This window comes from Mustela nigripes, chromosome 12 (genome assembly GCF_022355385.1).
Source record: "Mustela nigripes isolate SB6536 chromosome 12, MUSNIG.SB6536, whole genome shotgun sequence".
NCBI lineage: Eukaryota > Metazoa > Chordata > Mammalia > Carnivora > Mustelidae > Mustela > Mustela nigripes.
In genome coordinates this window covers 69,651,014-69,670,842 of record NC_081568.1, presented here as the reverse complement: position 1 = coordinate 69,670,842, position 19,829 = coordinate 69,651,014, and the positions used below count along the sequence as shown (strand labels likewise).

The 19,829-nt window shown below is 46.5% G+C and overlaps 1 protein-coding gene across 4 annotated transcripts in view; it reads left to right on the top strand.

Moving 5' to 3' along the window:
• ACSL6 (acyl-CoA synthetase long chain family member 6) overlaps positions 1–19,829 on the top strand; it is a 62,679-nt gene that overhangs the window by 30,976 nt on the left and 11,874 nt on the right. For 3 of the 4 annotated variants that reach the window (XM_059417516.1, XM_059417517.1, XM_059417518.1), the window contains 11 exons: positions 2,012–2,085; positions 3,675–3,752; positions 5,370–5,504; positions 5,909–6,043; positions 7,035–7,130; positions 8,129–8,201; positions 10,203–10,291; positions 11,649–11,765; positions 14,715–14,858; positions 15,943–16,044; positions 16,914–16,985. In XM_059417516.1, coding sequence (XP_059273499.1) covers positions 2,012–2,085; positions 3,675–3,752; positions 5,370–5,504; positions 5,909–6,043; positions 7,035–7,130; positions 8,129–8,201; positions 10,203–10,291; positions 11,649–11,765; positions 14,715–14,858; positions 15,943–16,044; positions 16,914–16,985 — 1,115 coding nt within the window. Of the gene's footprint in view, positions 1–2,011; positions 2,086–3,674; positions 3,753–3,809; positions 3,888–5,369; positions 5,505–5,908; positions 6,044–7,034; positions 7,131–8,128; positions 8,202–10,202; positions 10,292–11,648; positions 11,766–14,714; positions 14,859–15,942; positions 16,045–16,913; positions 16,986–19,829 lie in introns of all 4 variants that reach the window. The other variant, XM_059417515.1, reaches the window with a different exon arrangement.

Below are 19,829 nucleotides of genomic sequence, written 5' to 3'. Positions count from 1 at the left end.
CCTCCTCCTCCCACTTGCTAATGAAGCTTTGGGCCCTCTCCCACCACGTGAAAATGGGGAGGGAGAAAAAGGAAGTGGGAAAGGGAAGTGGAGAGGCAGTTTGGGGCAGGCCTTTAAAACTTGCTCTTTGTATCATGACCACTTGTGGGAGTTATCCTGATTGCTGGCAGTGTTCTCTGGGTTGTCTGCTCCCTCCTCCACTCCACCTTTGGCCTGTGGCCTACGACAGCTTCCTTCTGAGTCGGAGGAAACTGGCCAGTGGACAAGACTTCTTAACCCCCCATTCCCAGTACCCCCTAAGACTAATGTTCTTTCTGCAAACTCCATAACCAGTCCCTGGGATTTATTTGTTTGCAGACACGCTTTTTACACTTCTCACGGGGACCCTCAGCTACAGGGAACATGATCAAGTTCTGAGTTATCGTGGATTTGGGGTTGGGAAAGAAGACACCCCCCACCCCCGCATTCTTCCCTACTTTGATGGGCTATGGAACTATGTAGTTCTTTCCGAAGAAATTCTCACAGATCCATTCCTCCATTTCTCCCCCTCCTCCCTCTCCTCACCTCCACTTCCTCCTCTCTCCCTTCATTCCCCCTCCTTCTGTCCCCCTCCTCCCCCTTCCTCTTTTCCCTCTTCTTTTTCTTGTTCCTTTTCTCCTCCTTCGCCTTCTTCTCCTCTTTTTTCTTCCTCCTCCTCCCATCCTCCTCCTCCTTCCCCTTGTTCTTCTTTCTTCTTCTTTCCCCTCCCCCTCCTCCCTCCCCCCTCCCCCTCTTTCCCCTCCCCCCCCTCCTCCTGGTCCTCCTTCCCCCCCCCATCCTCCTCCTCCTCCTCCCTCTCCCCCTCCCCTCCCCTCTCTCCTCTTCCTCCCTCCTCCCTCCTCCTCCTTCCTCCTCTTCCTCTTCTTCTTCTCCTCATCTTCCTCCCCCTCCTCCTCTTCCTCCTCTCATCCCCTCACTGAAGTAAATTTCATACAGCATAAAATTAAACATTTCAGTGTGAGCAATGTGGTGGCATATACTACAATACTCTTTTTATCTCGGGTCACTTAGTCCTTTTATGACCTCTTTCTAGGTGAGGGTTGCAAATTTAACATACTGGTTTATTTAATATTTCCTGGGTAAATTCTGCCCAGGGTCTGGTCTTTCACTTTTGGAGTTTCATGGTTATTGTAACTGCTGCCTTAGTGGAAACTTTTAATTTAACATTTTTTGCACAAAGATTATATTCTTAGAACTTCTGAAAGCCCTGGGAGGTGGGCATTGTCTCTGTTTTACAGGTAAGCAAACAGAGAGGAGAAATGGCTTCCCTGTGTTCTGCTGGCGGTGACAGGCAAGGCCAGGAGTCAAGAGGCTGGTTAGATGTGTGTCCTATTCACCCTGATATGAAATGGTGACTAGCTGGCCTTCCTCCCCAGCCTATGGTGCCCTGGGTCCCCACCTAGCCCCTGTCTTCTGAGTAGAATTACCAGACCTGGGTTTCACTACAAGCAGTCCTGAAAGGTCTTATCAAGACAAAGTGAGAATATCCTCCTCCTGTCCTATCTCTGCCAGCAAGGGAGGGGCTGACCCCGTGCTCTGCTCCTCTAGGCTGGCTTGAGCCTGGGGCCTTCACAGGGGCTGCATGCTTCAAGGAAGTCCTCTGTCAGCACAGTGGGCTGCTGGATTCTGGAGACAGACCCGCTCAGCCCAGAAAGGAGCACAGGGTACTGAGTGTATGTGAGGAGACTGGGGGATGACAGTTTGTGCTCCCCCATGGAGGCAGAAGGAGGAAGGCACAGGTCATAAGTCAGGCCTTAAGGCACCCTGCCTGTGGGACTGTGTCACCTGTGTTCTGGTCCCAAGCTGCTGGGAGCCTCAGGGTGAGAGTCTCTGACATAGCACCCATCAGCCTAGGACTCTGAAGTGGCTGCAGATGAAGGCCAGAGGCTCGGGTGCTGAGTGTCTGGGACTGTCACCATCCCAGTGGCCCTTGAGCTTCTAGCTGATTTGCCTTTTTGCTTTCTCTTTTTAGGAAACCCAAAAGGTGCGATGCTCACCCATGGGAACGTGGTGGCTGATTTCTCAGGCTTTCTGAAAGTGACAGAGGTGAATAAAGTAGATTCACTACACAGGTGTCTCTTGAGGACACCCTCAAGCCTCAGAGGTTTTTTGTTTGTTTTCTTTTCTTTTTTTTCCCCCTGATGTAATCTGAGCTGCCTTTCTTATGAAAGGCAGGATTTTCTCTTGTCATTTAGAGCAATCTGATTTTTATAAACACTTTAGCTCCCAAACCCTGAAATGACCCATGCCTGATAAATAGCCAGATTGATTTCTGAGAGTGCTAAGATCCCAGAAAGAGAAACATGTAAACCTGTTTTTCATTTTTAACTGTGAAAATTGAAATATGTGTGGTTTTGCATGTACCTTTATTTAGAAAGTAATCCTTAATAACTTGTCTTTCACATAGGTCAGGGTTTAATTCAGTCATTTTGTGTTTAAGGACTGCTAGAGTCTGAGAAATAACAGCAACTGCTAATTTGTAAGACTGTACTTGGAAAGGTAAATCTAAAGTTAAAAAAAAAAAAAGAAAAAGCTTGACATCTTGGCCTGACCAAGGCATGTTAGCATTTTATAACCAACTAAGAGAAGGATGTTTTTCCACAAGTGGTGAGTATCTGTTTTTCCTGCAAGTTTCCTCAAGGAGAAAGGAATGTTCCTTTTCACGGAAGTCAGGCTTTTTCTCCACTGTGGAGAAAAACCTCTCTTCTGCATTCATGCCACGTGGCGGCATGGAGCATATACCCCCCAGACACTGATAGATTTTAGTAGAATGGTGAGAGACTGTTGGAGGCTGAACCCATGTCAGGAGCCATAAGCCAGGCTCCCAGGGCTTGTCCAGACTGGTTCAGAAGCCAGCCCCGGGGAACGGGGAACGAAGGGCCTGTGAAAGGGTGGGGGTCAGGGCAGTCCACCGAAGGAGAGCTCCCAAGGACCTGGCCCACCCCCTGAGCACAGGCCTTGTGCAGCCCCTGTCACTGTGGTCAGTCCCATGTGCTTGTCAGGGGCAAGGGGGCAGAGCAGGGCTCCCTCTCAGCCTCCTCTACAGGCCCTGTCCCCAGGCTGTGGCATGCAGTGTCTGGTTCAGCCATCTGTCTGCCTGGGGCTTCTACCCCAGCCACAGCTGGTGCAGAGCTAGGGCGCCCCCAGGTCCCTTTTCTGGAAGGAGGACTTAGAAAGTGCCGACAAGGCAAGCCTCTCGGACTCCGCGCCCAGGTGCCGCAGGGAGATGGTGAAGGGGGCCTGGCCCCAGAGGAGACTTCCCTGCGGAGCTGGACTCTGCTGGTTTATGTGTGCTTCACTGGGCTTTTTGCTTCTGCAGATAACCTAGACCCACTGGCTGCGCCCTAACACTCCGCCTCCTACGCTGCCCTGTCTCTCTCTCCCTCTCTCCTTCCTGCGCCTTCCATCTTCCTCTCTCTCTCACACCGTTTCTCTCTCTCTCTCTCTCTCTCTCTCTCTCTCTCATATCTTGCCTCTCTCTCTCTCCCTCCCCCTACCACTCCATCCCTCCATTCCCCTTCCCCTCTTCCTGTTTGCCCCTCCAGGACCATTTTCTCTGTATTGTTTTATGACTCTCTCGTCGTCTTCCTGTCAGTGTTTCTTTCCTTTCTGTCTCCCATGCCCGTCACCTGCAGAAAGTGATCTTTCCGAGACAGGACGATGTGCTCATCTCCTTCCTGCCTCTGGCTCACATGTTTGAGAGAGTGATCCAGGTAAGACGCCCACCTGACTGACCGGGCCTTGCCTGGGCTCCTTCTGTTTTCTTACAGAGTCAGTGGGCTCCCACTTGTGCGGATGTGCACATTTCCTATTTGCCTTTAGCACACATGTTTGAGCGAATGGTGCAGGTAAGGCCCTGGTTCCAGAGAGGCACAGTCTGTGCCCAGAACCCAGAACCCTAGCAGAGTGTCACTTTGTCACTGGTGCCGTGAAGTAGAACTAAACTGCCCTGTCCTCAGAAGCTACCAAGGGGTCGGGGGACCTTGGCTTCCTGACTTCTCCCTCCTGGGGAGCCTCCAGTGCCTAACCCAGGCCTGCCTTGTCTTACTTGTGGTTATACCTCGGCTGAGAGAGGCCCCAGCTGTTGGCCCATGCTCAGAGAGGATCATAGCTTTGCAGAAGTATTTTGCATTCACACTCTGTACACTGTGGCTCCACGACACTTATGTACCATAACTTCCAGAACTCATGAACTCCTGGAAAGGAAAACAAGACAGTAAGGGTGGGGAATCAAACTGCCATGACCCCTTACTCCAGAGATGGGACCGGCATAATGATTAGTCCTGAGAACAGCCTTGCAGGGGTACAGAGGGAGTTGGAGGAGTCCACACAAGACTGTGGGAACAAAGAATTTTCCAGGCATGCGTCACTCAGGGAACCAGCTTGTGAATAATCTGTGTATTTTTTTAAATTAATTTACTTATTGGAGAGAGAAAGAGCACAAGCAAGGGTGGCAGAGGGAGAGGGAGAAGCAGACTCACCGCTGATCAGGGAGTCTGATGTGGGGCTCCATCCCAGGACCTGGGATCATGACCCGAGCTGAAGGCAGACGCTTAACCAACAGAGCCACCCAGGCTCTCCTAAGCTGTATCTACTAAGCCTCTCCCATCTTGCTTAGAGGAAAGCTGGTATTTTAGGGCATGCTTTCCAGCTTTTCAGGTCTGGATTAGAGTGCCATAGGTCATCACTATTAATTAGTTTTGTGACTCTAAGCAAATGGCTTTACCTCTCTGAGTTTTGCATTCCTCGCCTATAAAATAGAGATATAAATGCTGCCTCACTTGTAGGGTTGCAACAAGCATTAAATAAGGGAGCATGTATTAAGCCCCATGCATATTCCTAAACCCATTAAGAACCAACCAGTCCCCCTGCCCTGCCTTGGTCCCCCACACCAAACAACACCCACAGCCAACATTACTCATGGGCGCTACACACCTTTCCAGAGTTGCTGAGGTGTCCTTGGGGGAAATCCATAGACCTGGGACAGACCTGTTGATAGGGTGCAGTACAGCTCAGAGACCTGAGTCCTCAGGAAGGCCCTTGCCCAGGGCTTGGGAGTTGAGCATGAGGGAGTAGGCACCAGTGAGACTGGCTGCTCTGCCATCTCCCAAAGGCCCAGGATCCCCCTCCATCTCTTGCTGCTTCACCCCATGCCTAAGTGGGACTTAATGGGAAGGGGGGCACCTCATATGATATTCTTGAGTGTCTCATGGCAGCAGCCAGAACTGGGTTAGGGGGTCATGGATGCTCTCCATGTGGGGCAGAGCTTTGGACTGCAGTCAGGAATGACCACCCTGAGGAACTCCTCCCTTCCTGTCCTCTCCCTCCAGTCTGTTGTCTACTGCCATGGGGGACGCGTCGGCTTCTTTCAGGGAGACATCCGTCTCCTCTCAGATGACATGAAGGCTCTGCACCCCACCATTTTCCCTGTGGTTCCTAGATTGCTGAACCGGATGTATGACAAGGTAAGTCCCCTAGGGAGTCTCTGACCAGACTGAGGTGCTGTGTATCTGCTTGTCTGGACAGGGTCTGGAGCCCCCGGCGAGCTTGCCATGCTGCCTCCCTCAGGTCCTCCCTTATGCCGCCTCCCCTTTTAAATTCCTTTGCTCTCACCTTCCTTCTCCTCTTTTCTTCCAATTCTCTAACATCTTGTTTAAGGAGATTTTTTTCTTCAGGAATTTCTGTCCCCACAGTGTGACCAGGTGCTGGTTAGCCTTTAGCTGGGTGTCACATATCCACTGACCTCCTGCAGAGGCAACATGGAGCATGGCTTCTCTGTTGGTCAGGCTGGGGCAGGGGTCTGCAGTGGTGTCTGTCTAGAGGTAGTGCACACAGGCCTGACAGCTGTCTTCCAACTTCTGTTCCTCAGATCTTCAGCCAGGCAGACACACCATTAAAGCGCTGGCTCTTGGAGTTTGCAGCAAAACGTAAACAAGCTGAGGTCCGGAGCGGAATCATCAGGAATGATAGTATCTGGGACGAACTCTTCTTTAATAAGATTCAGGTAAGAAAATGAACAAGTGGCCTTAGAGTAGAATTTGACAAGCTCATTCCAGTGGCCTGTAATCTTTTATAAATAACTCATTTGCTCATGAAATCAAAACTTAAGCTACCACAGAAATATTAAAGGACTCATTTTTATTATTTGGGTGTGTGTGATATTTGCCAAAAGGCAACCAGCAAGAAGGACTCCTGGACATCAGGTCCCTTGGCCTCCACAAGCATTGGGGTGCCTTTGCCCTCAGGCGCTCCTGTGGCCTTAAGTTTCTCTTGCTCCTCCCTTTAGCCTTGGCCATGCTGGCTTTCCAGCAGCACTAGGTTCTAGCCTTGAGGCCAAGAATCTTCCTTTCCTCTCCTATTTCCTAATCCTTCAACCTCTCCTAGACTGAGTGGATCATAAATTACTCACTTCTGTATTCCCACATAAATTTTCAAGCTCTGCATTACCCAAGGAATTTGTAGCTAATTAGTAGCAGTACTTTTTTTTTACTACTCTATTTTTAGCTAAGACAATTAATATTTAAACTCTCTTGGCTCAACTTACAGAAACAAAGTGCTTAAAGAATCCAGTTGTCCTCAGCTGTGCATAGGAAAATAGAGCAGCACATGGAATCAATTTATAAATGAGAGAAGACTATGCCATTACCATGGGAGTGGGAAGAAATTGTCCTAAGTAATTGTTTTGGCTGCATGCAACTGATGGGAGAGTGAGGGAAGAGTGGTGTATTTTAAGGGAAAGCCAAAAGTATGGAATAGCACACTTATCTCCAAAGACGCAGAGAAGTTGACCATATTGTGGGTCAAATTGAAAAACTGATTGGGTTGACTCATTTGAAAGGAGAAGGGACTTCTTCAGCCTTAGGCTATCTCTTTTATCCCTCCCCTATGGCCAGGTAGGGTCCAACTCTTGAGTGGTGACCCTGGATGAGACCCCCGCGGGCTAGATGCCATCTCTGGCAGCACAAACTTTGGCAGGTTCTTGTCTCTTCCCATAGGCCAGTCTTGGTGGTTGTGTGCGGATGATCGTCACTGGAGCAGCCCCCGCGTCCCCAACGGTGCTGGGATTCCTCCGGGCAGCTCTAGGGTGCCAGGTACAGCCTTTCTTTCCACCGCTTTCCCTAGAGTCAATGGGACCTGTGTCAGGGCAGAGGAGGAAACCCACTGCACTCTCTACTGGAGAGAAAAAGATCCTCGGGGCAGGATTTTAGTGGGACAAAGGCTCCCTCCTCTGAGGATGAAATAGGTTGAGAGTCAGTGAAAGCCAAGATTATCTTGTCACATTCTGCGACATCTAGGCGTACCCACTCTGGGAAGAGGGGTCCATTAAACTGTATGGGTCATCGTTGTGCTAGAGAACCCATCCCATACCTGTGCCAGCATCTCTGCATTCTCCATTCTGCAAAATATCTCCCCACCCACAAAAGGAGCACTAGAGAGGGTGATGCAAGCCCACTGCTGTTTTGTTATTTGATTCAACAGGTTTTGTCATCTCTTAAAATACTCATTCCTTCATTTATCTATTCGGTTAATATTTATTAAGTTCCTGCATCTGCAGGGCTGTGACTCATGTATTTTGTGTAAAGTAGGCACAACTGTTTCATAAATGTCCATGCTTAAGTTTTTATACTTTAGAAGCCAGTGCTCCCTTCACTATCCTGTTCTGTACCAGCATGGCCTGGGCACTCCTAGGGCAGACTGTCTCACATGCTCTATTCCTGCAAACATGTGGGGCTCTGAGGGGGGAAAATATCTTACAGAGTAAAAGTAAAATGCATAGTAGGTTTTAAAGTATTTGTCTCTCATACCTATCATCCAAATGAAAAATAAAGTCAGTAGTTGAAAATAGGTCAGAAATCTTCACCCCAAATCACATAACTTTATCTCCTAAGTGTCTGCAGTATAAAAATAGCACCTCTTCTAAGCCAAGGAGCTACGCCTGTTGTTTTCACCTGGAGTAGCCTACCTCCCCTCCTACTGCCCCCAGCATGGAACAGCCAGATGTTCAGTGGGAGGTTAGCTGGCTGAAAAGGGCAATCAGTCAGCTGTAGTAACATGTAACTTACAACGTGGTTTTGTTTTTCATTTGAAGGTTTATGAAGGTTACGGCCAAACTGAGTGTACAGCTGGGTGTACCTTCACTACACCCGGGGACTGGACCTCAGGTAGGATGGAGTGGAGATGTGGGAATGATTCATGGGGTACCACTGATCTAAAACGTCTTTATGGAAAACAAATTTATGGGTCATTTAGGAAAAAGGGGACAGAAAAAGAAGAAAAACACTGATGGTGGTTATGTCTGGGTTGTAGCACAATGGATAGTGTTCTCTTTGCTACATATTTTTGTGATTTTCAAATATGTTTTGTCTTTTCCCATTTCTTTCATGGGTACCTAGAAGTCATATATATATAAAGAAGCGGTAGATCAGAGACTGTAGTTCCAGGTGGAACTATCAGTAAACATCAGTAAACAACATCAGTAAATGTCAGTATGTTGGATTTTGTGGGTTAGAACCTAATATTTTAGAATGAAGGAAGCAGGGTGTGAATTAGGTATGATTTAGGAAAGAAGGGAAAGTTCATAGTGACTAGAGCACTATTTCTTAAACCATTTCTGAGACCCTTTGGGACCTGGGGTCTCCTGTGATGTTAATGTCTAGAAGGCAACAGCATCCTCCAGAAGAAGCAGCTCCTTTCCATGCCTTCATTCTGAAGAGACTCCTCTTTCAGAGCAAGGAGGGTGCAGTAGGTAGCCCATGTATTTATTGCCTACCACAGAATTTAAACCAGACACCAGAAGAATCTGAAAAACACTGAGCAAAAGAATCCTTCAGGATACCAACTTCCTATATCAGCCAGGGGCCATTCTTTCAGTGCAGGTTTACTCAGCTACACACTAGAAAATTCAGGGTGATACACATGGAAAAGAGAGACGCACAGTAGTGCCATGCTCTTTTCAGAACACCTTGAGGCAGTCAGCTGAAACATGATAGGTGTGTTCCATATTGAAGTCATATTTGACCACATCAAGGACAGAAGCATTTTTGTCTGAGTTTTATCTCTTAAAAGTCTAGGTGAATAAAGTCTATCTTGTGTATAGATTCTTTGCTGTCTCTACCCCTGGAAAACTTACTGTAAGGACTGTTCTTCCAAAACCCTGGATCAGTAACTTTTCTCTTATTCTGTCATCATATTTACTGATCACTCACATGGATCCCCTTCTTTCTGGACACTCTCTTTCCTCCTAATGGCATCCTCTATATTTTCCTATGTAAGATTTTTGAGATTTTGCCTTTTTAAGTCGTCCTTACCACAAAAACTTGCCAAGGCTATTCAGTATAAGAGGATAGATATCTTTAGACAATATTGTAAAAGTTGGCAGCCTCTTTAAAAGAGAAACCAGACTGTTGCAACCTGTTTTCGTCTACATGGCGCACTTTTCTTTCAGGACCTTGGCCAGCACCCACTCAAACCCCCCCCTCCACCTTGCCAGGGTATTGTGCTAACAACCATAATTACTAGAAAAATGACTTCCATGTAATTGTGCAGTTGGAGTATATATGAGCAAGAACATTTGAAGTCTTATTTTTCAGGGAAGAATGATCTCATCCTTGTCTTCTATTCCTTTGTTACTCTAAGTGTATTATGTGGACCAGAAGCACCAGCGTCCCTTGGGTGTCCGTGAGACTTGGAGGCTTTCAGGGCTCATCAAAATCTAAATTTTAAAAACATTTCTGGATGGTTTGCGCATGAATCATAGTCTGCTGACTGGTGGAAAAGTAATGATGACAGTTCCAAAACCAGGGGTCTGACAATGGGGGGAAATGTTTAATATGGGCCCTATTGGAAAAATACTGATGGTATGGTTGATGTGGGTAGAAGGCCCCCTATAGACCCTGTGCAGGTTGGTACTGGGCCAGGTGTGCCTGTTTAGCTTTTTAAAGAATCAGATGTAAAACAAAGGCCCAGCAGAGGTTGGCCTGTTTTTTCCCCAGAATTTTTTTTGATCATCAGTGCTTACCTGTGACAAATGCCCGTTTTAAGGTGTATTGCTCTCCTGTAATTCCCCACTTCAACACTGGAGGGATTTTTATGTGGCCCAGAGCATCTTCAGTGCTGAAATTGATCTAGACACTGACAAATGCCATATTGCTTTGGTGTTCTAGGGCATGTAGGGGCACCTCTCCCCTGCAATCATATCAAGCTCATCGATGTCGAGGAACTGAACTATTGGACCTCCAAAGGAGAGGGAGAGGTAAAGTTAGGACCTTAGCCATTTATGTCTCTGCATGCCACATACTGTAAGTAAAAGAAAAACAATGGAATTGTTTTATTTTCACCCTCCCTATAAAGTCACTTTAAATTACTGATTAATTTCACTCTACTGAATTCAGCATTTCCTCTCTTGCTTATGAAGCAACCGGCCCCCAAGGTTGGGACCAGGCTGGTCTAAATCAAGACTTGAAATTCGCAAACTTGGGGTACCTGAGTGGCTCAGTGGGTTAAGCTGCTGCCTTCGGCTCAGGTCATGATCTCAGGGTCCTGGGATCGAGTCCCGCATCGGGCTCTCTGCTCGGTGGGGAGCCTGCTTCCTCCTCTCTCTTTCTCTGCCTGCCTCTGCCTACTTGTGATCTCTCTCTGTCAAATAAATAAATAAAATCTTTAAAAAAAAATCCTTCGAAATTCGCAAACTTTTGCGGCACCTGGGTAGCTCAGTCAGTTAAGCATCCAACTCCTGATTGTGGCTCAGGTCTTATTCTCAATCTGGGATTGAGCACTCAGCAGGGTGTCTGCTTGAGATTCTCTCTCTACCTCTTAATCTCCACGCCCCCCCACTCATGCTCTCTCTCTAAAATAAATAAATCTTAAAAAATGAAATTCCTGGGCGCCTGGGTGGCTCAGTGGGTTAAGCCGCTGCCTTCGGCTCGGGTCGTGATCTCAGGGTCCTGGGATCGAGTCCCACGTCGGGCTCTCTGCTCAGCGGGGAGCCTGCTTCCTTCTCTCTCTCTCTCTGCCTGCCTCTCAGTGTACTTGTAATTTCTCTCTGTCAAATAAATAAATAAAATCTTTAAAAAAAAAAAAAAAAAAAAAATGAAATTCCTAAACTTAAAAAAAAAAATCCATTTTTTTCTTCTAACTGACATGGCCTGCTTCTATGTATGTGTCCCAGCAGAAGCCATACCCTTGCAACTAGACCAGAAGAAGGGGATAGAGCTGGCCTATACTTTTTCACTCCATGGGAGCAGATGACCCCATCATGTCACAGAGAGCTCAAATCTCCAGTGGAATCAGGCATCCCTCAGTATCTGAGGAGACCCTTTCAGTGTCACAAAGCAGCACTTACTGAAGGGAGGGAGGGCAGGAGGCCTGAGAGTAGGGTAGGGGACCAGGACAGGGAAGAAACATGGCCAGGACAGAACATACTGTTGGAGAGAAGCAGAAGACTGTTCAGTCTGCTGGTGGCCATTCCTATACTCTGTCTCCATCCCTGCTGCTTCCACAGCAAATTTCTGGAAGGATAGGATACATTCTCCTACACAAGCCTCCTGACAGCCCCACATCGGGGTTCCTCATGCTGTGGGCTGACAGAAACCTGGTGTTTGTCCCTACAGATATGCGTGAGAGGACCAAATGTGTTCAAAGGTTACTTGAAAGATCCAGACAGGACAAAGGAAGCCCTGGACAGCGATGGCTGGCTGCACACTGGGGACATTGGGAAGTGGCTGCCGGTGCGTAAGTTTCCAGTCACCACATGCTCGCGGTTGGAGGGTGTATATTCCAACTCACTTCTGAAGCAAAATTCTTCTCCATATCTTCCCTGATAATTAGCCATTTAGAAACAACTGCAGGGTGGGGGGAGGGCGGGGATAAGGAGGTTCTTCCTTATCTTGCCCCCAGAGCTTTCTTGTCTGTCCATCCTTCTGATAAAGGTGATAGAGATCTTTATAGGAGGGCACAGCTGGAGTTTGAGACCACTCCCTACCTTATCTCTTTCCTGTCAGTGCTGTGGAATCTGACCAGTGGGGTACAAGGGGCCGGAAGCTCATAGCTCTGGGGGGTCTGAGAAAGGCAGGGCCTAGGGACCCACAGACATTGGCACCTGGCTAGAGGTGGCACTGAGCAGTGGGAAAAGTTGGAGCCAGGTAGAAGGGTGTCCGAGTTCCTTTGGCTCTGCCAGCAGTTGCTCTGAGATTGAAGCCCAAAGCCTCATCCCTCTCTGGGGCTCCTTGTTGACTTTCTTGTGGAGTAAGAGAAGAAAGCTATGTGATATTCTTTGGCTGCGACCCCTGACTTTTAACCAGACCTGGTTATTGTGCCTCACTCAGTCATTTGTAAAATGGGGGCTAATATCACTGATTACCTCTATGGTGGTTTTGAGGAATAAAAGAAGTTACACCTGTAAAGCGGTTGACACAATGCCTGGCACACAGGATATGCTTAGATTGAAAACTATGACCAGAAAACGGCTTTGTTGCTGGAACTGAGATCCCCTGGCCTGATACAGCCCACCTCAGGAATGTCTCCTGTGTCTTTGTGAAGTTGCTAAGGTTTAGGGTAGACGCTGTAAAATGTAGTGTTTCTCAGGCATGTGAATGGTGCTGAACCGTCTGGTGGCTCTGTAGGCTGGTGAGCTGATTCACCCTGGCCTTGAATCTGTGTCCTTTCCTGAGAAGCCCTTTTCCATAGCAGACACAGATGCACCCCACAGTGTGTGCCCAGGGCCAGGGACTCTGCTCAGGAGAGAGATGCCAGTATGGTGTGTAATGTGATGGGCATAAGTGAAGGGTCACGGGAGAGGCAGGAGAGGACGGGCACCTATGGGAGTCTCAGGATGTGAGTCCTGTTCCAAGGAGAGAGGAGAGGGTGGAGAGGATGGTCAGGGTAGGAGTGATAGCACATGCTAAGTAGAGAGACACGAGAGATGTGAGGAAGGCGGTTCTCCCTGAGGCCCCCTAGGTGTGGAGGGGAGAGGCTGGGGAAGCAACAGGACCTGCTGGCTGGCAGAGCGTGCATCGTTCCCTCTGCTGAGGAAGCCTAGGCTCAGAGCCCCTCACTTGCACAGGCACTGTCCAAGCCCCAGCACTTCATTTTATATCATTTTTCTTAAAGAGGGAGGGCCTCAAAATTGGTAAAAGCTTGAAGTTCCCTGATTCTAGTACTAATCAGAACCCTGATTCTAGTACTAATTCCCAGTAAGTTGGATGCAACCACCCACCTTGCAGGATGTTAGAAGAAGCAAGTAAAGTAATTCATGTGGAGACCTAGAGCCGCGTATACACTAGGAGCCCAGGACAGTGGACAGGCAGTCTGTAGGTGTCCATTTCTTTAAATTATTAATCTTTTGAAAGAGTATTACGTAGATTAAGGACAAAGTACAAACTTCTGATCCAGAAAGACCTAATTCAAATCCTGGTTCCCCTGCGTCCTAGCTGTGTGGCTTTTGAGAAATCAGCCAAATTCTCTAATCTTCATTTTCCTCATCTGTGGAATGAGGTGACGATGCCCCACTTAGGGGGTACCATGAGGGTCAAAGAAGCCAGTGTACAGAAAGCACCTAAGGTGCAGCCTGGCTTTTGAATGAAACAGGGCCTGCTCATTTTTCCTTTCTGGAGACTTTGCTCTGCTTTAGCCAATTAAACAGATGGAGGAGGGACAGAGGATATGCAGAAATCCAGTCAGGAAGGGGTTTTGATGGGTGAAGGAGGTGGGTGTGGGAGGGATTTGTGCTTGAGGACAACGAGCCTGATGGCCAGCAGTTCTAGGAGAGGCAAACAGAGAGGCCATCTCCAAGTATGGGGCTTGGAGGGAGGGACAGGCATGAGGAGGACAATGATGGGCTTCCCACTGTGTCCTGCAGGGCGAACAGTCTGGTTTCTGAAGCCTCCTGAGTGTTAGGTCCTGGGTTTGGAATTCGGTGAAGAGGTTTGGCTGGACACTTAGGCGGTTGTGGGAGTGGCCAATGAAGAAACAAATGGCAGTTATTTCAAGGAGTGTTGTCAGTGAAGGTGAAGAAAGTACAACATTCAAGGGTTGAGCCAAAGGAAGGAGATACACCAGTTCCCCTGAGAAACTCAGAAAGGTCAGAGGGAGTTAGGGAAGTCTGTGGCCAGGAGCACAAGTACTCACTGCTCAAGGGGTGGCCTGCCTACTGCCGAGGTCCTGGAGAGGTGACAACTCTGCATACCATCTGGTCTGTCAGAAAGAGTCCCCGGGGGACCTCTGCCAAGGTTTGCTGTTTGCTGAGGGATGGAGAGGCCACTTTTTGGGAGCAGAGGCAGTAGCTGGGCAGAAAGGCCTAAGCATCATTCAAGGGAGTGAATTTGAAGATGGTGGTGAGAAAAGAGGCAGCTTGGGTGAGAGGGGAAGGTAGGCAGGCCTTCTGAGGAGGAGGACACCCGTTTGCTGGGCATGAGGGTGGGGAGTGGGAGGCGGGGTAAGTGCTGAAGGGAAAGGACAGTGGGCACTCAGTGTCTTAGCAGATTTCGTTTGTGGTTTGTGTTGGCCCTCTCTAGCCACAAGGGGGCTGTGTAATGGCAGAGGCCTCAGGCGGAGGCCCAGATCCAGTGGGGTTTGCAGGGGGGGGACAAGGCAGGGGTGAGGGGCTATGGCACTGATGAGTGAAGGGTTTAGATTCAAGAATGCTATCTTTTCCTGAAGCAGTTTGTCCAATTCCACAGGCAGGGACTCTTAAAGTTATTGATCGGAAGAAGCACATATTTAAACTTGCTCAGGGAGAGTATGTGGCGCCTGAGAAGATTGAGAACATCTATATCCGGAGTGAGCCTGTGGCACAAATCTATGTCCACGGGGACAGCTTAAAGGTGAGTCTCCTGTGCTTCAGCCCTCTCACGCATACTGGGCCTGCTAAAAAATCTGGAGTTATTTGGGAATAACTTCCTGAGTATTTGGTATTTGGCTGTTGTAATAAACATTGTTTTCCAATCAGACACTGGTATTCTGCATATTAGATTGTGAGAGAAAATTCCTTTTGAAGGAGAAATCTCACTTGTAGAGTTTGATAAACTGTGATTAGGTGAAAAAGTTGCTTGAAGTAGTGGTAATGAACATTCCCACTGCTTTTAACTTGGGCTCCACCTACTTCCAAGAGGGATATTGAGATAAGATGCTAAAGCCAGATTCAGGGTTTCTTCTGCTCTTTAATCTTAAAAATGCAGATGAGGTCTACAGATAAATGGATACAGTATTGCAAATAATAGTACTGTTTCTAATATAGCTCTCCCTCTCTGTATATATGGCTAATATGTTAAGATAGTTAGGATTAAATTATTAGAGAGGATTTATATTTATTCTGCTTTCAACATCATTTAGACTCAGAAAGGTTACTGTGAATGTATTTTGTGCTGTCATTGGATTCATTAGGCAAATTCTGCTTTTAACATCATTTAGACTCAGAAAGGTTACTGTGAATGTATTTTGTGCTGTCATTGGATTCATTAGGCAAATATTATTAAATTATTTTAAAGAAAATCCTTTCAAAGCTTAAAATGGAGTTCTTCATGAATGGGGGCCATATTAATAAAACAATTTCCAAATGATTTGGGAAACCTTGAGAAATATATGTGTTTGGGTTCATAGAATTGTTTGACTGACATCTTAAAGGTGTACTCATGGGATTGGCATGAGAATTAAACTTTACTGATTCTTAATATCCTTAAGTTTACCCTTTATTAATTCTTGTTAACAAAGTTAAGGAAATATGTCAGAAAATAAACAGTCAAGAATGTGTGCCATATTGGTGGAAATGTTTCATAACATAAGCATATACTTATTTTTAGAAGAAGGTGGAATCTGAGAATAACAGGAGATTATTTTTAATGCTGGACCACAAATAACCACTTGGAAAGCTTTTGTCTTGACTATGTTTTCCTTTGGTTGGGATTGCAGGCCTTTTTGGTGGGTATTGTCGTGCCTGACCCTGAAGTCATGCCCTGTTGGGCCCAGAAGAGAGGAATTGAAGGGTCATACGCAGAGCTCTGTGCAAATAAGGTCTGTACCTTGGTTGCTGGACCTTCCGATGCTACTGGGTAACAGGAAGGCAGAAACGCAGTAGACCAGTGGAATTTGAACCTATAGGGACATTTCTAACTTTATTTTATAAGTGGTAGAAATCTTAAACCAGAGGTTTGTCTTTTTGTTACTGTGATTGGAGGAATGCAGATTTCTTCTTAGAAAGTTTGATAGACTATTGAACTATTGGAGAAAGATGTCACAGAAAGCTTGTCCAGCCCTGCTGTCCGGCAGCTCAAAGTTGGGTCTAGAGAGGGAGGGAGGTAGCTGACCCAAGGCTGCACAGCTGACACTGCTGGTTAGAGCAGTGTCAGGTGTGAGTATCGGCCTTCTGACTCACTGGCCTTGCTCTTTCCAAATGTGAAGTGGCTTTTGTATGTACTGGACTCAGACAGTCATGGAGCTGACTAAAAAAATAAATAAATAAACTCCTTTCTTCCTGCTTAGAGCTTTAGCCATTGCCATCTGCCCAAAACTTCTCAGGCACGGGTAGAGTCCTCTGGAAGAGATTGCTATTCTGGCTCAACCTCACCTCGTCCAGGCACTCCCACTGGATCCTGGTCCCTTCTGGGAGAGACAGGGTTCCTGGGACTCACCGGGCTGACCAGAGAACCACTTTAAAAAATGGAGTGGTCCCTTAGCCTGTTCCTGGTCACTCATTTGGTCATGCCTGGCACTTGCTTGCCTGATGAGAGGTGGTGACTGGGTGCCGCCTGGGAGTGTCAGCCCCAGAAGAGAGGGGCAGAGGTGGGGGTTGGTCGTACTTTGCTGAAGACTCACTGTTTCCTCTACCTCCATTTTGAAGTGTGTTTTTGCCTTGTCATTTTTTTCTCTATGGTCCAATTCAGGAGCTGAAAAAAGCCATTTTGGAAGATATGGTGAGGTTAGGAAAACAGAGTGGACTCCATTCATTTGAACAGGTAAATATTACCTTCCCCATACTTGTTACAACCCTTCATGCAATGCTGAAAATTAAACTCAGCCATGGTGACCCTGACCTAGATTCTCCACCCCCGTATGCTGCTGCCGTAAGACAGGCTGTGTACTGACAAGACCCCTGAAGTCCTGTTCCAAGCCAACTTTGTAGCAGCCTTCGTTCCGCACTAAAATAGGTCATATGTCAAGTGAGACCGTGCTTGCTGTCCTCATAATCACAGACGTTCCTAACGCTGAAATATTACCTTGCTGTCACACAGCAGAGCATGTGTGCACATGGTTGGTCTGTCTCCAGCCTGACTGCAGTACTCAAGACCAGAGTCCTCTCTTATTTTTATTTTTATGGGGACTGTCTTCTTGGCTGCAGCAGACAAGATGACTTGCTAGGACATTGGAAAGGTCATGTTCCTCGGGCCAGTGATCTCTCCGCCCCGCGTGTCTACCACAAAGAGGAAGAAACACAGAATGTGTGAGGAGATGACACAGCAAGTGGTCCTCTCAGACCCTTTCTCTTTGCAAGTTTGGGGTTCTTACTGTAACTGAGTTCAGAAGTGCCCTTGATCCTACTTATCTACACCATTTATACATCCCCTTTAGTCAAAAATTCAAAAAGAAAAATTATTCAAATAGAGAAATAGACACACTCTGATTTTTAAAAAAATTTCCTGCCTGTCTTTAACATAATCGTTTGTAATAAAATTGTGTTTCTCCAGTAGGGCTCCCAAATATAGTGTTAGTGTTAAGGATCTGCAGGGTTTATGAGAATTTTAAATTTTGTATGTTTATTTTGATGATAACCTAAAATCATTTTTAAACCAGTTTCAAATGTAAAAACTCTTATTGCAGGTACTTGTGATTAGAAACCACGTCCACAGAGTCAGACTTTAATTTCTTAAGTTTCAAACTGATGGAATCTAAACACAGTTTCAGAATTATTTTCCTTGAAATAGATCTTTATATGAATCTAGTTTGAGAAACAGGGCTTTACCCTCATCTGTCCGCATCTAAGGCAAAAAAAAAAAAAAAAAAGGCTTGGATGAATTAAATCTTCATTTTAAAAAATTTTATAAAGTCAGAGGGAGGGCGCCTGGGTGGCTCAGTGGGTTGGGCCGCTGCCTTCGGCTCAGGTCATGATCTCAGAGTCCTGGGATGGAGTCCCGCACCGGGCTCTCTGCTCCGCGGAGAGCCTGCTTCCCTCTCTCTCTCTGCCTGCTTCTCTATCTACTTGTGATTTCTCTCTGTCAAATAAATAAATAAAATCTTTAAAAAAAAAAAAAGTCAGAGGGATTCAGTCAAGTTATATTTCTCTTTCTAAATGAAAGTTCATTTCTGGCATCATTATTTAAATTTCTAAATTTGCTAGAACTGATTTCATTGCCCTTCCATTAATGGTTTCTATGTGACTGGATCACATGATGACGTAGAGCAGGGAACACAGATGGGTGGTCCAAGACCCCTTTGTTCTGGGCCTGGGTCTTCCTCTGAATGGAGAGCTACAGGGGCTCTGAGGGCATTGCTGAAGCTGATTGGTTCCTGCCACTACCTTGCGATTCCCGAGGCTGGCACGCCCCCTGGTGGGTTTGGGCAGCATAACCTGCCCCAGCACATGGAGAATCTTAGCATTTCCATGCTAAGCAAAAGACCACCCATGACCTCTAAAGATTACCCTGAAAGGGGACCTTTGGTGAAGTTTCGGGTGTTAACCATTGCTCAGATTAGACCCTTACTGCGAGGAGAGGTAGTCTTTTTTTTTTTTTTTTTAAGATTTTATTTATTAATTTGACAGAGAGATCAGAAGTAGGCAGAGAGGCAGGCAGAGAGAGAGAAGCAGCAGGCTCCCTGCTGAGCAGAGCCTGATGCAGGGATGCAGAGCTCCATTCCAGGACCCTGAGATCATGACCTGAGCCGAAGGCAGAGGCTTAACCCACCCAGGCAACCTGAGAAGAGAGATATTCTTGTCTTCCCATACCACTTAAGTAGTTTCTGTTCTTAATCTGACTTCACCATGGTAACCTCAAATACAGGGAAGTCATGTGGGGATCCCAAAGATCCCAAAGACCTGAGCTTTATCGCCAAGGGTGTCACCACTTCATTTTCTCTGTTCTCCTTTTCCTTTTTGTTGGTCTGTGCATCCTGTACCAACAAGCAGCGCATGCCCTCAGCCGACCACTGGAGAGTGAAAACCGGGCCTCCTGCCCGAGGATGGTGTGCTCCCAGTTGTGTTCCAGAGATCAATATAAATCATTTAAGTTAACCCACAGTCCACTGTCAGCTTGTCCTTTTCCCTTTTCCTCAAAAATGAGTCATCATTTAAGGTTTAATACTAGTTTTTTTTTAAACCACACAAACACAAATACATATACAAGCCTACAAGGCTTAAATCATTCACCAAAAGCTATAAGAGTTCAGGCTCACTGGGCAGGGTTGATCTGAATTAACATTTGAATTAGATAAAAAATTAATGTAATTTAATTTCCGGAAACAGACAATTTCTTAGAATGAGGCCAATCATTATTTCTTTATGGAGATCTTTGGAAGATCTATTTTAAGGAATATATAGGAAGCATTTAAAATCACTCTATCGATAATTAAAATGTTTAGGTACCCAGGAAGTTTTTGAGCATACTTAGCGATGATTTAACCATTTTCTTGACATTTATATGCTTTATTAGTTTGTGGAGACAATAACAAGTGAACTTTGACACTTGATAGATTTTTCATATTCTGATGTGAAACTCTCACCAAAATATGTTATTGTGTTTCCTGTCACTAGTGGAATGCTTACCTAACCAATTTGCCTTTAAATCAGAAATGAAAAAAAAAAAAAA